The sequence below is a fragment of the Lolium rigidum genome, chromosome 1, assembly GCF_022539505.1.
Source record: "Lolium rigidum isolate FL_2022 chromosome 1, APGP_CSIRO_Lrig_0.1, whole genome shotgun sequence".
NCBI classification, from domain to species: domain Eukaryota; kingdom Viridiplantae; phylum Streptophyta; class Magnoliopsida; order Poales; family Poaceae; genus Lolium; species Lolium rigidum.
The window spans coordinates 210,462,078-210,473,251 of NC_061508.1; the positions used below are offsets into that span (position 1 = coordinate 210,462,078).

Below are 11,174 nucleotides of genomic sequence, written 5' to 3' on the forward strand. Positions count from 1 at the left end.
CTAAATCGTCGTAGATCTCATTAGCTTCATCTTGATCAAGCAGGACCACCAAGTATTCGTGCACCCCGTACGGATCATGGGTGGATCGGCTCTTTGAGCCGATTCACGGGATAACCTCGAGAGCCGATCGAGGCTCGTATTTAACATTTACATGTATGCCCTGCGCAGAAACTAAGCGAGGCAACCTCATCACCTTCCCGACCAGGTATAGGTCAGGTGGCACGCCCTTGCACTTCGCAACGCCGCATGTGACCAGAAGAGCATTGCGGGCCGTCGCTCGGACGGGTCTCAGCCAGCCGCAGCTCTAGGCTCCCCCCGGCTCTACAGTGTTGACAAGGCCGCTGCCCGCCGGTGGGTTTTGGCAGTCAACACAATCTTTTAAAAAAATTCACAACATTCATACCTTTAAAATTCTACAAACAGAGAGGAATTCAAATTTGAATTTAAACAAAAATATAAAATATATGATAGAAAACAGAAAAAGAGGAGAGGACTTACTAGAACAGGCCACCGCAGCTCAGGAGCAGCCCAAGCGCAGCCCAGCACCACCCTACACTATCACAGCCCTACCCACCATACCGATTTGGTATAAAAAAGAAGAAAGGCGTGCTCTTCTTACAGATGGTCGACAATGCGATGGAGATCCTCTACCATGTAATCATCGATGATAAGGACGATCCCAGATGCAAGCACTGTCACAGACCATGGCGCATAACTCTTGAATCTACCACCAGTCAGAGCACTAAGATTCGCGCTCGAAAATTCAACCAACATCGCCAACGTATCCCGTCCATCGCCAGTGAGGAAATGACGTTGCAGACCTCGCCATGCCCTATAAATCTATGCATAGCTTCGCCGTATAACCCTAGCACCTCAGAACCCTTGCATTTCCCCTCAAACCCTCTCTATTCCTCGAATTTGTGTGAAACCCGCCGCAAGCATCGAGCATGAAGCCAACGACTGGACCCATCCTAGAGTCCATGGTGTAGCTCATTCGATGCGGCACATCGCGTAGGCCATCCTGGCGGAGTCACACATCGATGGAAGCTCGGATCAGCATGAATCGAACCGTTTTCTGTCGCCGGTGATCGCCGAAATCCGTGAATTTCCGCGCACCACCGTCTCCGATCGACTTCGCCGAGCATGTTAGTGTAGGAGTTCATGGCAGAAAACCAAACATTTATAACTATCGTACTCCAAACGCGCAAGATCTATGTAAGAGTAATGTTGTAACGGAGATGGTTTCGGTAACGTACCCTCGTAGATCGAAACGGTTAACGTTCGGCCAGAACATGGTTGATGTAGGCGTACTCGTCACCGGCCTCAGGGTCGTGTTCCATGTTCTCGTACGACATTGAGTGTCGCAAGTTTTGCACCTCGTAGATTTCACACACTTACGGTTTTGGTGACGACACCTGAACCTCTTGATCCAACTAAGATTGCGGAAATAGATCTTCTGGATCGGAATCCCAACAGTGTTCCCGTGTACCAGATGGTGTCGACTCCCTCCGTGCACTTCCCTTCTAGGAGCCACAGTCGGGAAAAAAATCACCCTCGAGAGAGGGGTCTTGAGAGATTTATGGGTGTCCCTTTTTCCTCCATATGCCAATGATGTGAGACAGCTCCCAGACCACTCCGAACACCCTTCGGATTCTCTAGGAGCCCTTTCCGGTTCTCTCTCTCTCTCTCTCTATATCTATTTCTTTGGTGATTCCAATTACCAAAACAACCTCTAAGCATCTTCAACCCTTAAGCGTGTTACCCTACAGTTCATGAATAATCAGACATGACCGAGACACCTCTCCAGTCAATGATCAATAGGGGGCCGGGATGCCCATAATGACCCCTGTGAATTCCACGATGATATGATCGTCGTTTGAACAATTACGTTGAGTCCTATTCCCTTTGTTACGTCGATACCTGCACTCGTCCGAGATATGATCATCAAAATCATCATACATAGTTCGACAAGGCCATTCAACTCGTTCCCGTGTGATTCAATCCTCATGACCTAGTCATGTGTTGCGCAACTTGGATGTAATATCAACGAGTGGGTCCAAAGTATCTCTCTATAACGCGGATGACCAAATCCCGCTCTTGATACATACGCCTCAACCCTTCACTTTGGAATACCCAACTACATCTCTATGATCACCCTATTACGGTGTGACGGTTGATGCAATCAAGCAGCCCGTGGTGACAGTAATTAGATCAATATGATCTTACGGTCCAAGGATTAGGTAACTACGCTTTCATAAACATCGCAACGTTGAAATTTGTGACTTGATCGCGTTGCAATGCTTATATATAATTATAATGGGTATGTCCATCATATCATTCATCCAATGATATGATCTCATTGTCAAATGACATGTATGTTCATGATCGGGAAACCTTGATAATCAAATGACCACAATGAGCTAGTTCGCACACATATGCTTACTAGGGACCCTATTTTGTTTGTAATACCACACATGTATCAATGTTTCTGATTAATACAGTTATAGCATGACACGAAACTATTATGAATAATGAAGATATAATAATAAATACTCCTTATTATTTGCTTCTAGTGCACTATGTCCAACATTTAGCACAACCTTGATGAGCTTGAGCATCTTCCAAGCAATCTATTTCATTCCCATGTGATATGTAGCTCACGTTTGATGTCTCGCCGGAGCACGCCGCCATAGAGCATGCTTGCCGACGTAGTTCCGGTGGTCCTCCGAGAAAAGCGTCACCACCATCGTGTTCAGCTTGGTGTGGGGGCTCGAAAACACCTAGTCGGCAAGTGAGACCCCACGACAGATTTGACCTAGTCAGCTGCTGGGGTGGCGTCTGACCTGGCCTAGGACCAACTGGTAGTTAGGGTTTGACCGGTACACATGGCATTTCCTATTTTGGTTAAATTCTAGAATTTTTTTGAAACTTAGAAAATTCATATCAAATGCATATCAAATCAGAGAAATACAAAAAAGATATCAAAATGTCTATAGAAAAAACTCTATCCATTAAAATTAAATGAAATTTTTTTTTAAAAAAAATGAAAATACAATTATCTAGTACTAATTAATTATGTCTTTTCTCTTATCCTAATTCCGTGAAAATTCGATAATCCATAAAATTTCCAAAATAAGTAATAATTAATTAGGAAATGAAGAAACCACTATTTTTTTATTTTATCATAATCTCATTAAGATTATGATTATTGGTATTTAAACTCTAAATTGTATTAGTCCTTATCATTTTCTTAAAATGATAAAAATAAGAAAAATGTTAAACCCATTATTAACTTGTTCTTAAAAGTTGTTTATTAACATCAACTTTACTCCTCAAGTTATTACTTTAAAATTGTATAACAAATTGGAAACCCTAATTTCGTTATTAATAAAACCCTAACTCCATAATTTTATGTGAAGTCCTAATTTCGTAAAACTCTAGAAAAAATATTAAATTAAGCATCTTGCTCTAACAACTACTTATAGACCTTTACCAAGTAATTGTATGCTCATAGCCTAGAAAAGTTACACAAGTCGCTAATACAAGTAAATATTCGGTTTTATGGATTTTATTTGCGGGATCTATTCAGTGAAAACCCGCGCTACCCCTTATAAGCATTTTTAAGGGGCGAGATTTACGGAATGTGTTGCTTTAATAGGACAAAAAGTGATCTTTCACTAGAGTTTAAGTGCCAAAACTAGACTTTCTTGAGCCTAGATCAAACACAAACAAGGGTCAGGTGCTGGCGTTGATTTTTACTGGTGGTACCATATAATAGCTAGTAAAAAAACTGTGCTTTAGTTTCTCATATAAATTTAGAGGGCGTTAACCATTTTCCAGGGAAAAATGGCAAAGCACATATTCGCTGAGATAAGTACCGACCCTAGCTAATGCCCCGGTCACAGTCCATAATAAAACTAAGTCTTCCCTGTTTAACGCCACAGCTCCACGTCGCGAGGATGCCGTTGCTATCGCCACCGCCGCCGCCGGCGGCTCCCAGCGGCGGGAGCTCGCGAAGGCTCGGGAGCCGGATCCGAAGGAGGCGATCCAGGAGGAACTGGGCGGCCCTGCCACTGGACGCGTTGCTGTACATCTTCCACAAGCTGGACCACGTCGACCTCATGCTTGGAGCCGCGTCGAGGACGTGCCGCTCCTGGCGCAGCGCGGCACGCCAGCCCGAGCTGTGGCGCCGCATCGACTTGCGTGGCTACTCCCGTCCCTTCCGCGAGACCATCAGTCTCGACAGGATGGCGCGGCTCGCCATCTGGTTCAGCGCCGGGCAGTGCGTGGCATTCATGGGCGAGCACGGCTGCGTGGACGGCGACCTCCTCCTGTTCCTCGCCGAGCGGTAAGATTTACGCTCCCACGAACCTCCCGCTCGCCATTACTAGCCATTATCATTGATTAGTTGATTCTTTCTCCTTGATTTGGTACTAATTCCATCGATAAAGTGTTGCGATGCCTATAATGTACTTTTCCTCACCACCAGAAGAAGCCAACTTTTATTATTATTTTTAAATGTGTATTTTTAGTCAAAAATGACGACGAATTATAAGTTTGAGCAATCAAGTAGGTACCAAATCAGAATATATTTTCATAGCATACTTATTAAATCATGTAGAAGTTCATATTTTTATCTCGAACTTAAACTACGTTGACTTTGACTAAAAATATATGTCTTTGTTTTGACAAACACTGGTAGGCAACACATACCGTCTTTAGTACGCATTTTTATTTTATGGGAATTCCATCCACAAAAAGCAAAATACCAATATTTGTACTCCTTGCGAACATACTCTATTCAAATGAAATGGTTGAGCGGAGATAAAGCGGTTTTCTATGTGGATAAAGTCTCTTCATTCTTTCGTAGAATGATAGAAAGCAGGGCTGTAGGCTTTAGGTCAAAAATAAAATGGTAAGGAAGTCCCAATGTCCCTCTTTTTTTTACCCTTGAATTACTTGCGCCCTTTGAAGTATTGGCAAATAATGTCGGGATTCTTAGATCATGTGTTATTCTTGCAGGGCACCCTTACTTAAGATCCTCCGACTTCCCATGGTCTATCATCACAATCAAGCATTTGTACAAGCAATAAAGATGTTTCCTATGCTGGAGGAGTTGGAGCTTTGCCAATGCAACGACAGGAATGTCACATGGATTATTAGGACTTTTGCCACATGTTCTCCGCAACTGAGGCACTTAAAATATGTCGACAGAGGAGGTTATCTTGTTGCCGACAATAGAGATGCCTTAGAAATCGCAAGGATGCACCGGTTAAGCTCCCTGCAGCTTTTACACGGCAACCTTGATAACGAGGGGCTAACAACCATCATTGACAACTGTCCTCACCTAGAATCCCTTCACCTTCACTATTGCGCAAATGTTGTTATAGATAGCAGCATGCAAGCCAAGTGTGCCAGGATCAAGACGAAGAAGCTATATCCTTATGTCTATAATGACTTCACTAAGTATTTCGAGCCTGGCGACTGTACTAGTCATTGCTCCAGTTTTCGCATAAACCGCAATTACAGTGATGAGGTTGACTTTCAGTATTTGTATGCCGATGACCATGATTCTGTTGACTGCAATCATTCTAGCTACTTTAGTCGTGCCGAGGAGACTGATTTTGAAGAGCATGAAAGGAGTTTCATCAATGGCACACGTAGACATCGACATAGGTACCTTAGAATCTAATAATGAATTGCTGATATTGATGTGTTCTGCTGGGCCTGGATCGATGTTGTTGTCTTCCTTGATCACCGGTGTACTGTTGCCAGGATTTGGAACCAAGGGCCTGCATGGGGCTCAAAGTCTGTTTAAAGTTATTAAATTGTGGACAGGGTGTTTCTGCACTCGGGTGCATATGCACCCTTTATTTGAAATGCATATTAAACATATTTCCAAATGTTAAAAAAATAAAAACAAAAATGCCTCGTGTATACCTTGACATGTTACATGTTCACAAAGTTGTTTCAGCAAAAACCGATATGTTTTGTGCCCTGTACTAAAAAGACAAATTTTTGGTGTTAAAATAGTCTATTTCTCGAGGCATTATTTGTCTTTTTTACACATGGTACAAAAATTGTTGGTTTTACGTGATACTTTATGTGTACACATAGAACATGTCCCTCTACATGCTAAATTTTTTTCCTAAATTTTTTTACTTTTTGAAATATGTTTTATACATACCAGGTGCATATGCACCCATGATCAGTTTTGGTTTTCCGTTAAATTGTCCTAAACAAGACAACAACTGCTCTTCAGAACATCAAAAAAGAGGCCGCGATGCTTTGTTCAGTTCGCTAAAAGGCTAGCAGCTTAATTAATTACACTTTCTCAGCCAGAAGTCTGTATCTACTCTCTCGTATCTCTTTGTGCGAAACTGAGAATCAAATTTTCCATCCCGTGGATGAGGACTGCATGCAAATAATCAAAGTGCTCCAAATTAATATGTGTGTCCGTTAATTTTAGTCCAAACCGTGGAGGACTGCATGTCTGCATGTGAACAAGGTTACAAGTGAGTCTCAGTTTGAAGTGTCAGACTGTACATGGTTGAGAAAAAAAATAAAGATAGATGAATACTTTGGTCCAAGATTTGCATGATCGCTTCCGGCTGAGTATTGCAATGTTTGAATGCTATTCTTCCAAAGGGCAGGGAGATAATCTTCCCTTGGTCCTCAACATGCCCCTTAAAATACAACTTTATAATAAATTTTGAAATAAAAAATTGTTCTAAAAGTACTTCGTAGAAATTTCACACACGCAATCATGCATTAAGTGTCCATCTATATACATTTCCTCCAAATATTTATAAATATATTAGCACAATCAAAATGTCGAGGTTATGACTCTAGTACTCCTCCGGGAGATTATCAGCCTTGACAGGATGGCGCGGCTATCCATTTGATTCAGCGACGGGCAGTGTCAGTCATTCTTCGGCAAGGGCGACGTCGACGATGACCTCCTCCTCTTCCTCGCCGACCAGTAAGATTCGGTCCCCCAACCTAGATATCCATTCGTTTCTAGGTAATCTGATCTGGAGTTTATCTGTTGTTCGTTCTGTTGGATAATTAGGCACAATTTCCATGATTAATTCCAGAATATAAAGCATGACGAAAGTAACTACTAACATGTGAAACTCGAACATACTAGATGCAGTGATCAACATGAACAGTAGCAGAGCAAACGGTACAACATCCATCGCTAAACAGATCGAGATATGTCGCACGTACCGATCTGGTGGAGGTGGCGGTGGAGGTGTAGCAGACGATGTCGCAGCAGTAATGTTGTTGATGACAACGTTGTTGACGACGGGGACGATAGGTCGAAGTAGACGGCGTTGAAGACGACGGTAGGCAGCACCGCCCGACTTGGACGGAAGGCGACCCGTGATGAAGAGCTTGAGCAGTCGCGCGGAGCGCTTCCCAAAAACCTAATTCGCCCTCTCCCGTACAGGATCGCAAGGACGAGCGGTTCCGGAGACCTGCTCTCCCGTTCGCCGATGCACGTCGGCGCGCGGGATGGAGTAGGCTACGGTGGCGGCGCAAGCAGAGAGAGGTGGAAACCCTAATTCGTGTATTAGATGTATTTCTGCGGTAGCCGGGCAGCCCACGATCCGGGAGCGACCCGAACCGACTAACTGTGACGCGTCCGTCTAGGACTCTGTTCGTTTTCCTGAGGTGCAAAAAGTAAGGAAAGTCTCGGCTCGAGGCTCAATCCACTCAACACGAGCGCGGCGCGCGCGTCGAGTCGAGTCGAGTCGAGTAGAGACGAGCGAGCGAGGAGGAGGAGGAGCGCGCGCGTGTAGCACTCCTATTCTCACTCACTTACTAGTGGTGAAACAACCCACCTTATAAAGTGGTCTAACTTCCTCCCAACTTTCCATGTGGGACTAAACTTCCCACCTCTTGCCACTCCCTAGTGAGCTGCCACCAACTTGGGCTCAAACTCACATGGCTGCCACTATGTGGGCTTTGATATTTATAGGAAAAACTGAAATCTAATTTGGGCCACTAAAAGTGGGCCCAATATTTCAACAATCCCCCACCAGATCTCAAATCCCCATTTAGAGATTGACCAATACTCGCTGCTTGTTTATATACCGAGTGTTTCGGCGGAGATCGTTAAGTTGAACTTCCGCCTAGAACCTTAAGCTACATCCATTCACACTTGAACAATGGACTAAGCCTTGGATTGCAAGTTTTGCGTGAACAGGGTTTCACTCAAAGTCATGACCAAGTACATGGCTGCCGCTAGCCTACCCCGCGGGTGAAGCATATGCGTCATACTTCATGGTCTCTTCATGAGTTTACTAGAGATCACCCAAATCTCATAGATTGCGACGTTTAACAATCGGACTCATATAGGTGTGTTATTTCAAGAATGCTCTGTAGGACAGCACCTTTGCTAAAATAGCCAACATAAACACATTAAGGCTTGTTGCCAACCTGCCTTACAGCAATTGAGAGTTGTGCATCTTCACATAGAGAGGATTACAGAATACTCTCCTCAATTATTAGTCCCTTTGTAAAGGGATCTGCCAGGTTTTTGTCTGTTTGAATATATGTAACAGTTATTACTCCGGAGTTTCGCAATTTCCTGACAGACTTCAAATGTCTCTTGACGTGTCTTGATGACTTCGCGTTATCCTTAGAATTGTTCACTTTGACAATTACAGTTTGATTGTCACAATTCAAAAGGATTGCCGGAACAGGTTTTTCAACCACAGGCAAGTCCATCAAGAGCTCACGCAACCATTCCGATTCAACGGTGGTTGTGTCTAAAGCGATAAGTTCTGCTTCCATAGTTGACCTCGTCAATATGGTTTGCTTGCAAGATCTCCATGACATCTGCGCCACCTCCAAAGGTAAATACATACCCACTTGTGGCGTACGGATCAGCTACATCCGAGATCCAATTCGAATCACTATATCCTTCAAGCACGACTGGGTGCCCGAATAGTGAATCCCATAACTCATTGTACCACATAGGTAGCGCATGACCCTATCAAGTGCATGCCAATGATCGGTACCCGGGTTTGACATGAACCTACTCAACTTGCTAACAACAAAAGAGATGTCGGGTCTAGTCGCGCTCGCTAAGTACATGAGTGAGCCAACAATGCGAGAATATCTCAATTGATCTATGGCAATCCTCCGGTTCTTGCGTAGTGTCACACTCGGGATCATAAGGTGTTGAAGAAGGCTTGCTATCAATATAGCCGAACCGGCTCAAGATCTTCTCAACATAATGGGATTGCGTTAGAGTAATCCCACTCTCGTTCTTAATCAGCTTGATGTTCGAATCACATCGGCTTCTCCCCGGATCTTTCATATCAAAGCTCTTTGACAAGAAAGACTTGACCTCGTGTATTACTTTCATGTTTGTACCAAAGATCAGAATATCATCCACATACAAACATAGTATAACACCTTCGCCCCCACCATGGCAATAGTAAACGCACTTGTCAGCCTCATTGACAACAAAGCCTACGTAAGTCAAAGTTCTGTCAAACTTCTCATGCCATTGCTTAGGTGCTTGTTTCGGGCCATATAAAGATTTCAGCAACTTGCACACCTTTCTCTCTCGCACCTTTTACTACAAACCCATCAAGGTTGATCCATATAGATTTCCTCTTCCAACTCTCCATTAAGGAAAGCTGTCTTTACGTCCATTTGATGAACGATAAGACCATAGGAGGCAGCCATGGATAGTAGTACTCGAATGGTGGTAAGTCTAGCGACATGTGAATAGGTGTCGAAGTAATCTTCGCCTTCTCTCCGTGTGTAGCCTTTCGCTACAAGCCGCGCCTTGTACTTTTCAATAGTATCATCGAGGTCTTAGCTTCTTCTTGAACACCCATTTGCAGCCTACGAGGCTTGCATCCGTGGGGTCGAGTCCGACAACTCCCAAGTTCCATTAGAAAGAATCGAGTCCATCTCATTATGGACGAGCTTCTTTCCAGATCATCTGCATCCGGAGATGCATATGCCTCTGCAATGGACGTGGGAGTATCATCCACAAGGTACACAATGAAATCATCACCAAAGGATTTTTCAATCCTCCGTCTCTTGCTCCGTTTAGGAGCTTCATTGTCATCCTTCTCAATAACAATCTCATGTGATTGTTCAAAATACTCATTAGATGTACTAGATTCGGGAACTATCTCAGTAGAAATTCTAGCAATGCTATGCATATCTTTCATAGGAAACATATTCTCAAAGAATGTTGCATCACGAGATTCCATAATAGTATCAACATGCATATCAGGTACTTCAGATTGAACTACTAAAAATCTATAGCCTACACTCCGCGGAGCATAACCTAGAAAGATACAATCCACTGTCTTGGTCCGAGTTTGCGCTTCTTAGTAATTGGAATATTGACTTTCGCCAAACATCCCCATGTGCGCAAATACGAAAGTGATGGTTTTCTCCCAGACCACTCCTCGTAAGGGGTTTTATCTTTATTCTTGTTAGGAACTCTATTCAGGACATGACATGAAGTCAACAAAGCCTCCCCCCACCATGCCTTTGATAAACCAGCGAGTGGCTAACATGGAATTCACCAAGTCGATCGAGCGTGCGGTTTTCCTCTCGGCAACCCCGTTTGATTGGGGCGAATAGGGAGGCGTCCTCTCATGAATAATACCATGTTCCTCACGGAATTCATCAAAGATTTTAGGAAAATACTCGCCACCACGATCCGACCTAAGACGCTTGATCTTTCTCTCTAGTTGATTTTCAACTTCGGCCTTATAAATTTTAAAGTAGTCTAAAGCTTCATCTTTAGTTCGCAACAAATAAACATAGCAAAATCTAGTCGCATCATCAATCAATGTCATGAAATATCTCTTTCCACCTTTTGTCAACACACCATTCATCTCGCATAGATCGGAATGTATGAGTTCTAGAGGTGCCAAGTTTCTCTCCTCGGCCGCCTTGTGAGGCTTCCGAGGTTGCTTTGATTGCACACAACTATGGCACTTAGAACCTTTAGCAATGGTGAAATTCGGAATTAAACTTAAACTGGATAGCCGAGACATTAAACCAAAATTAATGTGACATAAACGAGAATGCCAAACACTGGTATCATCACTAACATTGCCACAAATATGGTTCACAGACTTATTGCTGAAATCGAAAGCGAAAAGCGGAACAAGCCTCCGCACTCATAG

General features: G+C 43.5%; 1 protein-coding gene across 1 annotated transcript; it reads left to right on the top strand.

Moving 5' to 3' along the window:
* The first annotated feature begins 3,959 nt into the window (after positions 1 to 3,959).
* On the top strand, positions 3,960 to 4,352 carry LOC124654612 (F-box protein SKIP19-like). The gene has a single exon (XM_047193609.1). It carries the CDS (start codon positions 3,960 to 3,962, stop codon positions 4,350 to 4,352), a length of 393 nt encoding a protein of 130 aa, XP_047049565.1.
* Positions 4,353 to 11,174: the final 6,822 nt, after the last annotated feature.